We start from the raw sequence: 17,033 nt of genomic DNA, 5'->3' as shown, positions 1-17,033 counted from the left end.
CACGCCACTGAACAGTGGTATAATGAGCACATACCACAGCCTGGCGTGATCTATTGCTTAAATATACAAAACTGTAGGGGGAGAGCCGGGTCGATTCCCTCGAAAACCACGCAAGGCTTTCACGTCAAATTTCGTCACTACGTTCAGCACGCAAGACTGACCAACCCAGCGAAATTTCGTGTAATGACGTCCCACCGTTCAAATGTTATCCCCCGAACCTGTTTTCGAGAGCGCTAAGTAAAATCCTTCCTGCGGTAGTTTTTTTGTAATAAATAGTTGTGTTTTTTGTTTCATGCCGTGAGGAGTCACGTGAGTCCACTCCTCACGTGACTCCGAGCACTTCAATAACCGATATGACTATACAACAGATGATGAATTAGTACATTAGTAAATTTAATGCAATTTAGTCGTCCAAAATAAGAAAGGTGAGTTTTAATCGAAATGTGTATGTGGATAATTACGCACAATTACGCACGGGCCAAAAATATATTTTAACCTATTTATATCATGCGGCATTATGTGAAATTTTAGTAATGACGAGTACACTACTATGTTGTCCGGTATGTTGCGTAAAAACAAGAGTAAGGTCAATAGTTTCTTTTTAGAATATGCTGTTTCATTCGTCCCGCATGTGTGTTTCAAACGTTCCGACTAGGCGGGGCGTTTGAAACAGATGTTAACTTACGTTCAAAGTTAAAAAACAGCTCGATCATCCAACATATGTATTAAATTACACTTGTAACTAAGAGAACACACATGTGAGTTGTTGATCACATGTTGAAATTATTTGTATATGTAATGTCATCTTTGAAAAAGACGTTTAACTGAAAAGTGTTTCAATCGAACACTTGATGCCGGGGCTCTCCCTACGCTCATCAACCCAGTCCACTCCTCACGTGACTCCACGCACTTCAATAACCGATCTAACGTTAATCGATGCATTGAAATAAGCAAATAAGAAAATGCTTTGAATTCTCAATCAAATTTCCCCTGTAGGTCAGCTGCTCTGCAGTAAGTCGGTAAGTACCGCACTACTTCAGGCAGTCATTAGAAACAACTTAAAAAAACTACGGACTTTAGCGGGAATAGGTGGAAGGAAGCTAATGCTAACCAATCTGGTGATGGTAATAAAACATGGTCTGATGCTGCAACATGTTTTAAAGACAACACGGTGATGTTCATATCACGTGAATGAGTGCAGATACCACTACAATGTAAAGTTATCGTGTAATTCTGCAACATTGGTATTCAATATAACAAGGCAAATTTAGTCTTATGTGAACGAGGGTAGATGCCACTAGAATGTAAAGGTAGGGTGTAACGTTAATGCTGCAACAGGATAACTAAATGCAGGATGGTAGGCCTACAGGTCATTTCTCGACGCTTGTAACGTTACCGACATACTGCAAAGTTAGGAAAGAACGCAGAAAGAGCAGTTCTTGAGACTTGCACATTAAAGTGCACATTAAAAACAACTTAATGTCCACTCCACACTAATGTTGTTTTTGTATTCTTTCCGCTATCTTAAGAGTCTTTTCTCCTCATTTTCACAACAGTCATGATGATGAGCCAGGATCAGACGTTGGCCAAGCTGAAGAAGGATGTCCGCTCTCTACTACTCTCTTCCAAGCTGGGTCTGAGTGCAGAGCAGCTGAGGAAGGACTACGTATGCATGCTGGGCCAGCGTATGCCCCTGAAGGAGCTGGGCTTCCGGAGCATCCTGGATATGGCCAAAGAGATGCCTGAAGTGGTGTCGTTCATATACTTGGAAGACGGCAGCTTTGTTCTAAAAGGTAAGACCAATGTGGTCACTGATGCTGTGTCATTTGGGGTAGACTGGCTATTAAAAGATGAAAATGTCTGTCATGTAACTAAAACACCCAGAGGCTGTCAATTAGCTGAACACAGATTTTCCCGCTGTGTCAAGTGTATTTATATATATTCACCTTTTAAGATGTGACACTGATTTAGACATATCTCCTTTTCACTACTCTTCGGGCCCTCTGACCTCCTCTCTAATCCTCCTTTCTCCACTCATTTTATATCATATCCTCTCTTGTCCTTCTCCACACCACTCCTCCACTCACTGTCTTTCATCTCCTATTCTCACCTCCTCCTCTTCTTTCGCTCTTCTTCCACTCCTCTCTTCACTTTTGCTATTCACTCTCCATTTCCTCTCTCGCATCACATTCTCTCCATTTATCCTCAACCTCTTCCTCTCTCCTCCTCACAACCATTCTTCCCTCTTTAATCCTCTAATTTGCCTCTTTTCTACTCTCTCTCCCTTCCTCCTTTATCTTTACATCCTCCTACTCCACCATAGCGGTCTCTGACGAGAGCACTGAAGGCATCAATCAGCTGGTCTCCAAGCAGCGGCTCACCAAGCCCAAGAACAAGAGGGGGTACCTGAGGTCTTTCCCCATGCGGTACCCCCGCCCCATGGCCCCTATTATACTGCCTCGGTGGGGCCGGGCACCCCCGGCCCTCCCTGCCCAGCTCAGATCCCAGCTACGTCAGCTGATCTCCCAGGTACTGCCATCGGACTGCGAGTGACGGTGTGCTTCCGGAAGTAATAATACCATTTATTTTCTCAATAGAGGTTTTGATTAAAAGCCATAATGTCGTAACCAAGTATACTTGCCACACGCCGTTATATTGTGAATCAATGGTGTATTCTCCTGTAGAAGCCCCAAGTTTAACGGGCAACATCTCGTTTTTAGAAAACAAGTTTTCTTCGCGACTTTGAAACCACTGCACTATCCATAAATTCTGAAGTATTACATGACTTCTTCGATTGGCTGAGCTCGCTGGAACCATAGAAACGTTTACCCGCACCCGCAAAATTCAAGTCGTCAGCCTGGTTAGAGCTTCTTCATGAACTCTACATGATGAAAAATATGTTGATCTAGAATATATGATATATTTTATTTTCCTTTATTTATATATAAATAAAAGTAAAAATATATGATTTAGCAATAGCAGTGCTTTTTAGTCATTTTGGTAGCATGAAAGCATAGGAATACATAATGTTCAATTAATAGGTAACTTGAGACTGAATTCACATGTTTTAAAAACGCGTTATTACGTGGTGACTGCAGTCATCTACAAAGGAACATACCATGTTGATGAAAACAACGCACGCACACACACAAACACAGAATATGACCCAACTTGTAAAAATCAATATAATAATGGCAAAGGTTATACGATTTTTCAGTTTTTCAAATTATTTTTTGCCCCTATTCAAATGTTTTATGGTTCTGACTACCTTGCCGAATGATTGGCTTGGTTCCAGGCTTAAAAGGGGGCGGTCACTGTTGCACTCTATAGAACGTTGACGTAGCTAAAAACGTAGCTATAAACGTTAACCTGTGCATAAACCTATTGGTTTATGCACAGCCTCAAAGAGGGTTTGGCCAGCAGCAACAGAAACAATCCATTTTAACATGAGTGCAACCTCAATGAAAGCCTTATATCTTGGTCTATGCTGAATTATTTGTTCTTTTTTTATACACACTGCCAATAAAGTGTGAATCTTATAAAAAAAAAATTGGTTTTGGTCTGATTCTGGTTCCAGGGTCCGCTCCGTCTTTCGGAGCTGGAGAGAAGGTTCCAGCAGTGCTTCGGTCACCCACTCCGCTACACTGACTACGGCTTCTACTCGCTGGGGGACATGCTGGCCCGCGTGCCGGACCTCTGCATCCTGTACACCAGGATGGGCTCCGTTGTCAGCTTCAAACAGCCGGAACAGCCGGGGCCTCAGTCCAGACCTCAGTCGCCCAAAACAGAATCTGTGAAGCCTGAGGCCATCAGACCCTCTCCCTGCTTATTCTCTCCTTTAAATCCAAAGACTGGGCTACTACAGCCTGGACAAAGCTCAGGTGGGTGTGGGAATCTTTGCAGGTGGGCTTTATGCCCTAACAATCTCATTAATGTCATGTTTTTATATTAAATGTTATTTTGTTCTTGATAAGAGCGTTTGCTTAATAGTAAGTATGTTTAGTAGTGTAACATACTCTTATCACAAACTGTAGCACCGTCACAGTGTAGTCCGAGCCAGAGGACTACTTCTGCTACCCAGAATTCCCTGGTGTCTTCCTGTAAAAGTTGGGATCCAATCAGTAATGGGTCAGAGCGGGTCCCAGATAACGGACCCCCACATCAACCAACCGGCCCAGAACCTCAACAACCCTACCAAGATGGACAGCTCCTGGAGAAGTTCATGTTCAAGGTGTGTTTTGTCATTCATTCATTCATCCTATAGACAGCTCATTCTTTGATTCGACTCTTGTCTGTTGATCAAATAGTAAATTGATGTTCCCACAATGTTCCGTATCGTGATTCACATGCTAAGTATTCTGTCAATATTCTGTCACCTTCTGCTATTGTGCCCTCTTGCCAGCTGGAGACGGAGCTTCGTCAGAAGATTCTTGAGAATGGCTACGCAGGTTCCGTGAGTCCGGAGCTGAAGGACAAGCTACAACAGGTCTGGACCCCGACCCTCACTGAGACCAGTCTCCTATATGTAGTATGGTACTGGAAGTGTTTCCATGGCAACCTCCATGCATCCTTCCCAAATGAGTTGAAAGTCAAGAGGTTGGCCGACCTAGCATAGTTGCTAGGATGCTAATTAACAAGATAGCAAGAAATCTGACCTAGCATAGGAAGCACAGGAAACGGGGCAGGATAGTAGGTTGACATGGGTGTTTGACTCTCACCTTAAAGGTTCTGGGTTCGATCCCCGAGCCGGGCTAAAGTCGAATTCCTTTCAACTCTATAACAAAAAGCCATCAAACACTAGGTAGTAAAAATGATGTTCTATCCCCGTCTCGACCGGTCCCCCCAGCAGGCTGATATGAGTTACACTCTGCAGGTTGTTCGAGACCACAGCCAGGGGCTGTCCGTTCACGACCTGCCTACTCACTACAAGGTAGGCTCTGCTCCAACAATCCTCTGGTATCATCTGATACATGTGTCATACATTTCATTTTACTGTGCCTGAATTGATATTTTATGGTTATTTGTGGGGGTTATTGAATGTTTCAGTTGAAAATTGATTAACAGTAGAACCATTGGATGCTACCTTTTATTGTAGAAAATGTATAGTCGTTGGCATTTAATATTATTGAACATCCATTAACTTATTGATATCACGACGACTTCTCTGTGATGTGATCCTATGGTTCTGCTGCACTGCTGGTGGTTCTACTGGTTGTTATGGTGTCAAGAGGGTGTTTGGTGAGGAGCTTCCAGTGCTGCAGAGTGGGTTCCTCAGCGTCACACAGCTGGTGGCGGCACTGAGTGACGTCTTCCACCTGGAGCCAGCAGGGGGCACCAAGGACCCCCACTGGATAGTCAAGAACCTCAGCAACAAGCACACTGAGTCGGGTCAGAACACGTCTGTCTGTTTACCTGTCTCTCTTTCCATCTCTCTCTCATGTTTATTTCTTATGTCGTCCTGTCTCTCTGCCTGTCTCTTCTTGTCTCTCTCCTGCTCTGTCTCTTTCACTGACTCTCTGTCTCCCTCCCAATCTCATTCTCTCTTGCTCTCTGGCTGTCTCTCGCTCTCTCTGGCTGTCCTCCTATCTGCCACCCTGCTACTCTTATCTATGTGAAGAGTTAGCTCGGTTATGTTTTTGTCTGTTGGCCAAATGTTAGCCAGCAGCTTAGAGTGTATATCTCTGTATCCTCCAGCAGAGTGTGGGGGAGAGGAGGGGAGACGGAGAGAAGGTTGTCTGTACCAGAGCATAAGGCGCTCTCTCTGGGAGCAGCATGAAGATGATGACAAGGAGGAGAAAGAGGACCAGCCTGATCCCACCACCTGCCTCACCTCCTTTCTTACCAACCAGCAGGTAAACCCTAGTCTGATGGGCATTGCTTCTACCGGTTTAGCTCCCTCACTTGCCATTGGTCCATCTAGCTGCCCGTTCCACCTTCAACTGGTGTCAAGTCCAATCCGTCAACAGCTCATGCAACCCCTGACTTGGGATTGCCCTAAATTGTGAGGGTCTTCCTCCAGGCTCTCTTGTACAACAAAGTCAAATCACATTTACTGTGACATCCATCTTACCTGTAAGAATTAATAATCTTATCTTGACTGTAAGTGTTTGTTATCAGCAGATGTATAGTAGGTTGAGGTTATGATTATGCACAAAAAAAAACACACAAGTGATGATAAATATTACATAAAGCATATTAACCCATTTATGCCTAAAACGCCTGCTAAAAACGCCTGCTAAAATCCTATGCTATTCTAGGAAAAAGAACCTAATTTCCTGAGGGTTTTCTGAGAAAAGAGTAAGAATTGTCAACGTCTACCTAAACCTTAATATCTAAACCTCTGGAGCACCTAGAAACATGAAATAAAAAGCATTGTAAAGGTAAGAACTACAGGTTTTATTAAAACATGCTCCCTGAGCACAACCATAACAGCAACATTTTAAAAACATTCTCAAAACAAGATTAAGAAGAAAAAACAGTATAAATCAATGATATAAAATACAACAAATAACATTTTAACCAAAGCATTGTAAAGGCACACCCCTGACCTGCAGATCCAGCAACAACTTCACGCTGGTGTAAAAGTTGTCCATGTAAACACACAAGTTTGACCCAAAATACGGTTTAGCCAGGTCTGACACAATCCGGTAAGCCAGGCCTGTCTCGGTCTTGCCTACAATGGCCCCTGTGTAAACTTAAATTGTTTACGTAGCCTGTATTGCTCTCTGCCATGACCCACACCTTTATCCCCCACTTCACCGGCTTCATGGGGAGGTACTGCCGGAAGGCAAGGCGTCCCTTGTATTTTACCATGGACTCATCCACGCTCACAAACCCATTGACCTCATAGAGGGCCTGGAACTGATGCAAGAGGAGGTCCATGAACCGCTGGATCTTCCACAGCTTATCAGATTTATCCAAGGCAGGGTCCAAGTTATCTTCTAGATGGAGATATCTGAAAATGCATATATGACAAAGAATTTGAGCCTGACATTTATTTCCATCATTGTGTTTATTTGTATTATGTTATTTATATTTATTCATAATTGTATTACTATTTATTCATTATTCCATTATTCTATTTATAACTAACATTATTGTATTGATTCAATATCAACCATCATCACCATTAGTAATTGCTATAGCACCACTATCATTACTGGCCATTCCGTTTTCTAAGAGAAGAGAATGGAACTGGGAAGAGAGCACAAGAAAAGAAAACATAAATATTTACCTCCAGATCATGTCGAAACGGTCCCTTGACATTTGTTTGGTAGTCACTTAGTTTGCCTCCAGTAATCGCGGCGTGCTGGTAGCTTTAAAATTCCAAAGCAAAGACACAGCCCGAGGAATGTTTTCATTTCTGTTTTCGGGACCGGGGTCCACTTGAGGTCGTGGGGGTCTGAGCTCGTACCTGTTGCGCGTACCGATTCGTTTCGGTCAATAACGTGTCCCACAGCTGATCGGTAAAGATCCTGGAAAACACATCGAGTGGGCTAGCATCCAAGGGGATCGGTTGTTTCACCCCTGGTGTGCGAGAGAATGTCTTTGTTTTCATTCTACTTGCTGTAGTTTGGTCTGGCTTTGCGAGACTATCCTCCTCCTCTCCTTCGGTGTCCAAAAATTCCCACTTCTGTGCCCGATCCAGTGGATCAACCGGCACAAAATCATTCTCGTCCTCATTCTCATACTCAAATCCCTTGAATTCTATGACAATATCACTGCCATCGCTATCAAAATCCTCCATGTTCATTGCTACTTCTCGGTCGCATGCTAGACGCGTCGCTAAAAACAAACATAGAATATCGCGTGGCTATATGATTGATTGACGTGATTTTCAGCCAACCAAAGTTCGTTCTGGTGGTCTCCTGATCTTTACCAAAGCCTTAAGACCCACCCCATGTGTATTTTTAACCAACCAGAGTGAGTTATATGCTGCATTCGTCATGAAAACAGCACGTGTACAAAATGCTGCGCTACGCAGCAACCGGCAGGAAAGCCTATGTTGCGCTACGCAGCAACCGGCAGGAGGGGCTATGCTGCGCTACGCAGCATCCGGCGCCAATGGGTTAAAGGAAATAAAATGGATCTGAATTATAAAATACAATCTCTTTGTTTTGCATTGCCCATCTTAGTGTGTCTTCCCCTGTCTCCCTGCCTGTCTCGCTTTGATTTCCTGCCCGTTCCACTCTCTCCACCCGCTCCCTGGCCTGTAGTTAGTGGAGCTGTACCCAGCAGTCCAGGTGCGGTCAAATTCTATGGTCCCTCTGGACGCGGTGCGGGCCCAGCGTCTGAGGCCCCCCACCCGGCGCTGGCCCAGGGCCCTGGCGGCCGTGTTGGTAGAGCAGGTGGAATCCCCCGGCAGCTTCCACGTGCGTTTCAGCGAGAGCCAGGAGGCCCGCTCCCTGGAAGACATGATGATGGAGATGAGGTGCTGCATGGGGAGCCACAGCTGGGGGCTAGGAGATGGCTACAACACAGATTAAATAGGACTAGCAAAGGTTTAAAATAGGATTTAAGTAGGCTAGCAAAAGGCTCAAACTGGGTCCTAATGGAGTTACATAGGGCTAATCGAGGGTTGAAAAAGGGTTAAAAAGGATTTAGAAGGGCTAGCGGAGGGTTAAAAAACTGATTTTAGTGGGACTAGTAGAGCTAAAACAAGGATACAAGAATATATGGCTAGAAGAGGGTGAATGGTGTGAAAAAGAGGGGTCAGTTGTAAAGGTATTTTAGTTTGGAAAAACTTTTATAGTACATTAACTATTAAATGTAGATTTAAGAAGTTATTTAAACACTAACGCTGTGTGCTGAATGAGATCTAATGTGCTATTCTTCTCACACTGTCTAATCCGTCTCTCCTGAGTCACACTCATGCATGCACGTGGGCACTTAGCCTTTGCTGTGCTTAACCTTTCCCATGTTTAACCTTTCTGTTTATCTCCCTCTCCAGGGGCTGCTACAACAGCTCTGGGGTCGCAGCACGCTACCGGCTGCCAGAGCGCTACCTGCGGCCAGGGCAGGTCTGCTGCGTGGCCCCCCGGGACCTGTGGTTCTACCGCGTGGTGGTCCAGCGTGTGCTCAGCCCGGACCAGGTGGAGGTCTACTACGTGGACTTTGGAGACCTAAACCTGGTCTCCGTGGACAAGCTCATGTTCCTCAAGTAGGTAGAGATCACAGATATACAGGTCATACTCAGAAAATTAGAATATCGTGCAAAAGTTCATTTATTTCAGTAATTATGTAGACTCATTACATGCAAAGTGAGATATTCCAAGCCTTTATTTGTTATAATTTTGAAGATTATGGTTTACAGTTTAGGAAAACCCAAAATTCAAAATCTCAGAAAATTAGAATATTACATGAAATCAATAAAAAAAATGATTTTAAATAAAGAAATGTTGGCCCTATGAAAAGTGTAATCATGCATATGTACTCAGTACTTGGTTTGGGCCCCTTTTGCATGAATTACTGCCTTAATGCGGCGTGGCATGGATGCTATCAGCCTGTGGCACTGATGAGGTGTTATGGATGACAATAGCGGCCTTCAGCACTTTGGCATTGTTCGGTCTCATGTCTTTCATCTTTCTCTTGGCAATGCCAAGTTCAGGGTTCAGGTCAGGCGAGTTTGCTGGCCAATCAAGGACAGTAATCCCATGGTCATTGAACCAGGTTTTTGTAGTTTTGGCAGTGTGGGCAGGTGCCAAGTCCTGCTGGAAAATGAAGTCAGCATCCCCATAAAGATGGTCCGCTGAAGAAAGCATGAAGTGCTCTAAAATGTCCTGGTAGACGGCTGCGTTGACTCTGGTCTTAATAAAGCACAGTGGACAAACACCAGCAGATGACATGGCTCCCCAAACCAAGACAGACTGTGGAAACTTCACACTGGACTTCAAGTATCTTGCATTCTGTGCCTCTCCAATCTTTCTCCAGATTCTGGGACCTTGGTTTCCAAATGAGATGCAAAATTTGCTCTCATCCGAAAAGAGGACTTTGGACCATTGAGCAACAGACCAGTTATTTTTTTCTTTAGCACAGGTAAGACGCTTCTGACGTTGTTTTTTGTTCAGGAGCGGCTTGACAAGAGGAATACGACATTTAAAGCCCATTTCACAGATTTGTCTATGTGTGGTGGCTCTTGATGCACTCACCCCAGCCTCAGTCCAGTCCTTGTGAAGCTCTCCAACACTTTTGAAAGGCCTTTTGCGAACAATCCTCTCCAGGCTGCGGTCATCCCTGCTGCTTGTGCACCTTTTCCTTCCACACTTTGCCCTTCCACTTAACTTTCTATTAATGTGTTTTGATACAGCACCTTGCGAACATCCAACTTCTTTTGCAATTACCTTCTGAGGCTTTCCCTCCTTGTGGAGGGTCAATGACGGTTTTCTGCACAACTGTCTGGTCAGCAGTCTTCCCCATGATTGTGAATCCCACTGAAGCAGGCTGAGAGACCATTTAAAGGCTCTGGAACTCTTTTCAGGTGTTTTGGATTAATTAGCTGATTCGAATGTGACACTTTGAGCCTACAATATGGAACCTTTTCACAATATTCTAATTTTCTGAGATTTTGATTTTGGGGTTTTCATAAATTGTAAGCAATAATCTTCAAAATCTTAACAAATAAAGGCTTGGAATATCTCACTTTGCATGTAATGAGTCTACAAAATGTATTAGTTTGGCCTTTTAAGTTGAATTACTGAAATAAATGCACTTTTGCACGATATTCTAATATCGTGCAAGAGTATGACCTGTATATAGTCCACATAAAGAGTTTTAATTATTGACGTCCTGTTAGGTTTTGTGAATATCCATCATAGGATTGCTAAAGTATTCTTCTTTGGATATTGTAGCCTCAAACAAATGGAGAACCCGACCTGGACAATGGAATTCAGTGCATTCACACAATGCTTGTTTTGTTCACTGAATCTAAATCTAGAGAAAGTAAAGTATTCCTTTACACAATTAATACAACATGGGACCCATTTGTTTTAGGTCTTAAATCCCATACAGGTTAGTGTGTTGTAACGTGTAGTTTGGGGGTATCTTCTGTTTTCTAAGGGCTGAGATTGACTGGAGTAAATGGAACTCAGTCTTTTCAGTGTGGTGTGAACACAAGGGAAGTGATTTCAAATGAGTCAGGTTTCGCGATAGGAGGTTTTTTTTATGTCATCCTATTATTCCAGATCCTGTTACTCTCAACTTCCTGCTCAGGCTGTCCCTGCAATGCTCACGGGAGTCCAACCCATCTCTGTAAGTTGTGTGTGTGTGTGTGTGTGTGTGTGTGTGTGTGTGTGTGTGTGTGTGTGTGTGTGTGTGTGTGTGTGTGTGTGTGTGTGTGTGTGTGTGTGTGTGTGTGTGTGTGTGTGTGTGTGTGTGTGTGTGTGTGTGTTAGGAATGAGACACCTGTGAGATTCCCTGTCAAATGACGTAATCTGACTTAACGAACGAATCAAAACAAACGAATCGTTATACTGAACTGAAAGAACTGATTCCCGGAAAATAATAATTTTGCCCATCCCTAGTGTGTGTGTGTGTGTGTGTGTTTAATTTCACATTGTCAGTATTGCTAAACACAAAATGTCTAACTTGTATATCAAATCCGGCAATCTGACTGCGATTCTCTCCTGTTTACCCTTTTGTCTGATACAATATGTTAAATTATCTGAAGTTGTTCAAAGTCTTTAAAATGGATAAACACAGTGTAATGTTTCTTTTGTTCACATTTTAAAGGACAAATCTCCTTTTTATAAATGGATAAACGTACAGAAAAACAACAACTCAATTGGCTCAGTTTACCTCTGCGTGATTGACACATGATTGGGTGCTTTCTGTTGACCTGTATGTACGTGTGTGTCGTCTGCTCCCCCTGCAGGGCGAATGGAGCGCTGTGGCCACTGCCTCCTTCCAGAGCCTGTGCAGCGACCGCACGCTGGTGGCTGTCCTCCACGGTTACCACGGTGACGTGCTGCAGCTCTTGCTGTGTGACACGCACACGGAGGACGACCGCTACGTACACTCCGTCTTGCTGGAGCAGGGCCACGCCCGGCCCTGCTGCCCCCCCGGCACCACTGTCAGTTCACACGCCAGCAACCCTGTCATTTCTGTTCACACGCGAGTACATAGCACATGCATGCTTGCATACATACTATGTATGCAAGCACAATGGGCACAATGGGCACGAGTAGTAAATTCCAAACTCGAGTGATCGAAGGAATTCCTTGAGGATCAATCGAGTACTCGTTTAATCTAATCTATTTTTAGAATGCAACGCATCTGCAGCTGGAATAGGCCTAATGATGAACGGCAATATTATCAACCAAACATGTAATGCTTATTCTCCATCAAAACAGTCAGAGTTTTCATTATTTATTTTTGCAAACGTTCAAAACATTTTCCTTACAAAAATAAATATGCGTCTCACAATTTAAATCACGTCGAACCAAGGCCTGTAACGGTTTAAAGAAAACAAAATGCAAATAAAACGGCAGCAAATGGACTATGGAAATACTCAGCGTTGTGATCTTCTCTACACGGCCGGGATTAAAGCTGCGTCTTGCGGCGGTGAAAATAGCCGACACACCTGGTCCCTGCGGGTCTGCTTTCCCGAACTCAACGTTGTGTTTCAGGAGCATATGTTGCTGCATAGTAGGCCTACTTGTAGTACTCTGGTAGCTCAATTTCGCTCGGCATATTTTCATTTCACCTTATTATCTCTTATTTCTTTAAAGTATTTCAATTCTTCGCTGCGCTTCCGCCATCTCTTAACTTTTTGAATTCTGGCTTGCCTCCGTTGACTCCCATTCATTTTTCAGAAAGTCCTGGCGGCCGGTGAATAACATGGGTTTCAATGGGAGAGAGGAGGAAAGTCCTCCTCTGAGTGGGTGGGACCTTACAGGCGTCTGATTCGCGCAAAAATCTAGTCGCACTGCGCTATGAACCAATCAGCAGGATCCCTGGCTGGTGAGCAGTGTTGCCAGATTGGGCAGATTTCCCACCCATTTGGGCTACTTTTAACCGCTTTAGGCTGGGAAAATGATCATTGGGCGGGAAATTTACCCAATCTGGCAACGCTGTCGATAACAAACAAACCCGCTCTGCCCGCATTGCCGCTCAGTCTAAGAGACGCAAAGCAGGTGAAATCATCTGAAGGATAACGAGATTCTAACATTTGCGAAAGTGTACAATGGAAACATTGGAAACAGAGGACATTGTTCATGTTTAATTACACAAAGCATTCTATTCATTGAGTTACAGTGCTAAGTTAGCGACCAAAGAAAAAGGTAGACCACTTCGCAAAATCGAGATCACCAAAAGTAATGGCAACGTCAGTGTTGTGGGTGCTACATGGTTTGCTAGGTATTCATGGCTTACTGGTAGCATTACTAGCAATCGACTGTATTGCTGGCCCTGTTTGCTAATGAATAATGGCAAATCTCCAACGTGGGCTGTTTATGGTTTCCCTGATGTGAAAAATCTTGATAGAGCAACCAAACGCCACGACTAGTGTCAAGTTCACGTTGGTATTGCTATGCGACTTTCCTTGCTAGGCACCATGCCTATAGATCAGGTTGAATCTAGAATAATGTTCTCGTTCTTTTGCTAGTTTGCTACTCTGACCGTTCTGTTTGATATTGTGGAAATGGTGTGGAAAGGGTGAATGATTCAGAGCATGATGCATTTTAAATGGCATCACTTTTGGTCAGTCTTTTCTTAAAACAATTGTACCTAAAAATAAACATAGCTAAATTACAACCAATAACTTCATTCATTGAGGGCAAAAATAGGCACAGATTTACTTTTACAAATCAAGAGTAGGCCTGATTTGACTAATGGGCTTTGCATCCTTTCCTTCTGCCCTTGTAGTCCATTTCAAAGACATGCTGCCCACCAGCTTTCAAATTACAGTGATGCCACTGGTGGCTTTGTATCAAATGTATTCACATAACTATCCCTCCCTATTATTTTGTAGTTCACCAAAACACCCTGAAACAACTTGAGTCTCACATTCTTATGCCACCATACACCAACAGTGCAAGCAGGCCAATGGCAACCAAGCGCGCGGTCCTTCCTCCCTCACTTTAAAAACGACCAGCCGCCACTGGTGTGTATTATGCAAACTCGTACTTTGCATAATACACACTCGAGTACTCGAGTAATCGATTCCTCACGCCCATCCCTAATACATGTTTCCCCTAAAAAAAACATTCTCCTCTACTGGTACTCACCGAAAAAAAATTAACTAACAAGGTGAGAGAGATCGCATATTGATGCGGACGGTTTTGACCAGATTGTAAAGCAGGTGGCCTGTGATTAACATTGTTATTTTCAGTTGGTATAACAAAAGCAAAGTGATCACAAGGAGAGGATAACTTGGATAAAGTGCATTTATTGAATAAAATAATTCTGAACTATGCAAAACATATCACGTAATGAACATGGTAGAATTGTAAGAATTGAATTGTAAGAATCTTTATATAATCCCATTCGACTTTCATTCCTTGTTCTTAATATTCAAATTATATTCACATACAAATAAATAAGAAAATTGGCCTGTGAAATTAGAGAGGGAACACTGATGCATAAAAACAGCCATTCAGAGCATACACACACATATGCAGTAGCAGAACATGTTTGTGTAAACTCTTATTGTCATGAAATTTACAGATGTATTTAAATGTCAACGAAGAAAAAATGAATTACCAGCTGTCCAAAAATTGGACAGCTGGTCCTTTTATCCATCTGTCTTTATCTCTGCGTGTGTCTGTCTGTTTCAGGGGGGTGTCCGGGACCACCTGAAGAGTCTCTATTTGAGAGAGGCGCTGATTAACCTAGAGGACGAAGAAGAGAACGCGACCACAACCATAACTCCCCAACCAATCACAGGACAGCATTGTCAGTATTCGGTAAGTCTGTCACAATCATTTTTTTATCAACATATGGATAAGACCTCGATAGTTTCCCGACCTTGATGTTTCCCATTGCCTTTAAATCCATGTTTGTTAACATAAAGGTCCTTTCTCCTTTAACACGATTGTTGGTTGTGCTTTTTTCCCAGGTCAATAAAAAGTGAGAGAAAAAGCTATAATGCCTCATGCTATCCCACGTCAGCCGTGATACAAATATGTGGCATATTCCTATAATAATCGCAATGTTGAAAAGACATTTTGTATCCGAAATGAAAACGAAACAAAAACCATCTATATTGTTTAATGTGCAATTAAACGATGCTTGTAGTGCCAACTGCTTTCGAGATGAATGATAAAAACATGTAACAGATTGCGATTATTTTTGGTCTACGAATAGACCTAATGTAGCTTACCAATATGGATGCAGTAAGAACACTGTTGTGGAAAGTTAATAGGCTGTAACCTTCATATCCTTCAACTTGCACACTGGCCATGGTGACTGACAAAAATACCCGACTGTGAATGCTTAAACGGATAAATTAGCTGATGAAAGCCGTAGAAAATCCACCTTGGGCCAAATACAATTTGACACCAAACGGAAATCGCATTGTATGTTTGCAGTCCCATTCAACTCAATGATTTGTTTTTGTTTTGTTTTCGCGTTGAAAAAATCGCAACCAACAATTGGGTTCAATGTAAAAATGTGAGTCAGTGCTCTCCCCGTGGATAATGCGGCTAATTATATTGACGCCATCAAGAGGCGACGTTAATATCAGGTATGAAAATCACTCACCTTAAGGGCTGTGATTGGTCCTCTAACAAAATTATTTCCGGAAACGCTACTCGGTTTGACTTTGGACCTTATTTACTTTGTACGTTGTTTACTTTGCACAGGACCAATAAAATACCCAATAGGATTTTTAAAAGCTTTGGAAGTTTATTTACAAAACTATTTACAAATATTTTGTTGTCAACATATAAGATCGATCGGGCGGAGAATTGCAATGCGCATCCGACATCCCGACGGAGAACTTTGAATGCGGCGCGTCGTTGGACCTGGGCATTCGAGGCTATAGCCCCGGATCTTTTGGGAATAGCCCCGGATCGCTGTGCCGTTAAAAAAAACATAATGCTGAAAATAGCTCCGTAGAGTTTACTTCTTTGTGATTGAATTACCAGCAGCCACAGATGTTGCGAGAGAAAAACCGCAAAATTCTGCCGTGTCCATGTATGGGCAGATTTAGAATAATTTGTTGCAAAATGTTGCAAATTCAACGTCGGTATTCTTTCTTCTCTATGCATAGCGCATCTCGTCGATATTGCTGTTTCGTGCTGCCAGCCTTTTAGTGAGATCAGAGAGTGTTGAGAAGGACAGTACCAAAATATCTTTGGTAAGATGGATATAAGAGAGACCCGCAGTGAATTCAACCCGGTCCACATGACAGTGGTACCGTAAAACGTCAATAGCCCGGGCTATTATTTGTTTTCTATCACTGAACTTTCGAACAAAACTCTTGCTCAGCAACGATGGGAAATAGCCTACTATCAAATGCATTATTTAAACCAGTATGAATATTACCGTAGGCCTACATGTTTACCAGGCAGTTGAATAACGCCTGCACACACACACAGGCACGCATGCACGCACACGCAGAGTGGTAATCGGGAGAGTTGGGAGAATTCCCTGTGGCCCGTTAACGTAATCGGGGGGCGCCAGGTCAACGTCGCAACCAATTCGATTTTGTCTAGAGGGGAGTAACTGAGCGCCCCCTCCCGAAGTGGTACAGCCCAGGTCGGCCTTGAACTGCGATTGGTCAGAAAGACGTAACGGCTAATGACAACATTGAACTCTCATGCAGGATCGAACAGAGTGACACACAAACACACACACACACACACACACATCGTTTTTCACCCACTCGGTATCCAGCTTGTTCCACGCTTAAAGCACCCAGGCTAGTATGCGGCGAGCTGGGGCTCTCATGTTCTCCCCTGCTGTGTATTCCTATTCCGCATCCCCTGCCATCCAGTTGTCATACGATTCATGCAGACTGGTTTTGAACGGCTGATTCCATGGATGTACTTTGCGTGTGCCGTGTTTTCCCGCCGATGTGGCGAAGCTGTATGGTT

The 17,033-nt window shown here is 43.3% G+C and overlaps 1 protein-coding gene across 9 annotated transcripts in view; it reads left to right on the top strand.

The window, feature by feature from the left end:
- Positions 1-234: 234 nt before the first annotated feature.
- tdrd5 (tudor domain containing 5) overlaps positions 235-17,033 on the top strand; it is a 30,800-nt gene continuing 14,001 nt past the window's right edge. The window contains exons 1-15 of one of the 9 annotated variants that reach the window (XM_056604536.1): positions 236-425; positions 997-1,019; positions 1,557-1,793; positions 2,324-2,529; positions 3,578-3,881; positions 4,035-4,231; positions 4,403-4,486; positions 4,874-4,930; positions 5,229-5,388; positions 5,695-5,852; positions 8,217-8,431; positions 8,951-9,160; positions 11,181-11,247; positions 11,870-12,067; positions 14,772-14,900. In XM_056604536.1, coding sequence (XP_056460511.1) covers positions 1,559-1,793; positions 2,324-2,529; positions 3,578-3,881; positions 4,035-4,231; positions 4,403-4,486; positions 4,874-4,930; positions 5,229-5,388; positions 5,695-5,852; positions 8,217-8,431; positions 8,951-9,160; positions 11,181-11,247; positions 11,870-12,067; positions 14,772-14,900 — 2,220 coding nt within the window. In that variant the 5' untranslated portion in view covers positions 236-425; positions 997-1,019; positions 1,557-1,558. Of the gene's footprint in view, positions 426-831; positions 1,020-1,122; positions 1,215-1,529; positions 1,794-2,323; positions 2,530-3,577; positions 3,882-4,034; positions 4,232-4,402; positions 4,487-4,873; positions 4,931-5,228; positions 5,389-5,694; positions 5,853-8,216; positions 8,432-8,950; positions 9,161-11,180; positions 11,248-11,869; positions 12,068-14,771; positions 14,901-17,033 lie in introns of those variants that run through there. The other 8 variants (XM_056604537.1, XM_056604541.1, XM_056604542.1 and 5 more) reach the window with 8 other exon arrangements.

Source organism: Gadus chalcogrammus, chromosome 12 (genome assembly GCF_026213295.1).
Source record: "Gadus chalcogrammus isolate NIFS_2021 chromosome 12, NIFS_Gcha_1.0, whole genome shotgun sequence".
Classification (NCBI taxonomy): domain Eukaryota; kingdom Metazoa; phylum Chordata; class Actinopteri; order Gadiformes; family Gadidae; genus Gadus; species Gadus chalcogrammus.
This window is presented reverse-complemented; position numbering and strand designations above follow the sequence as displayed.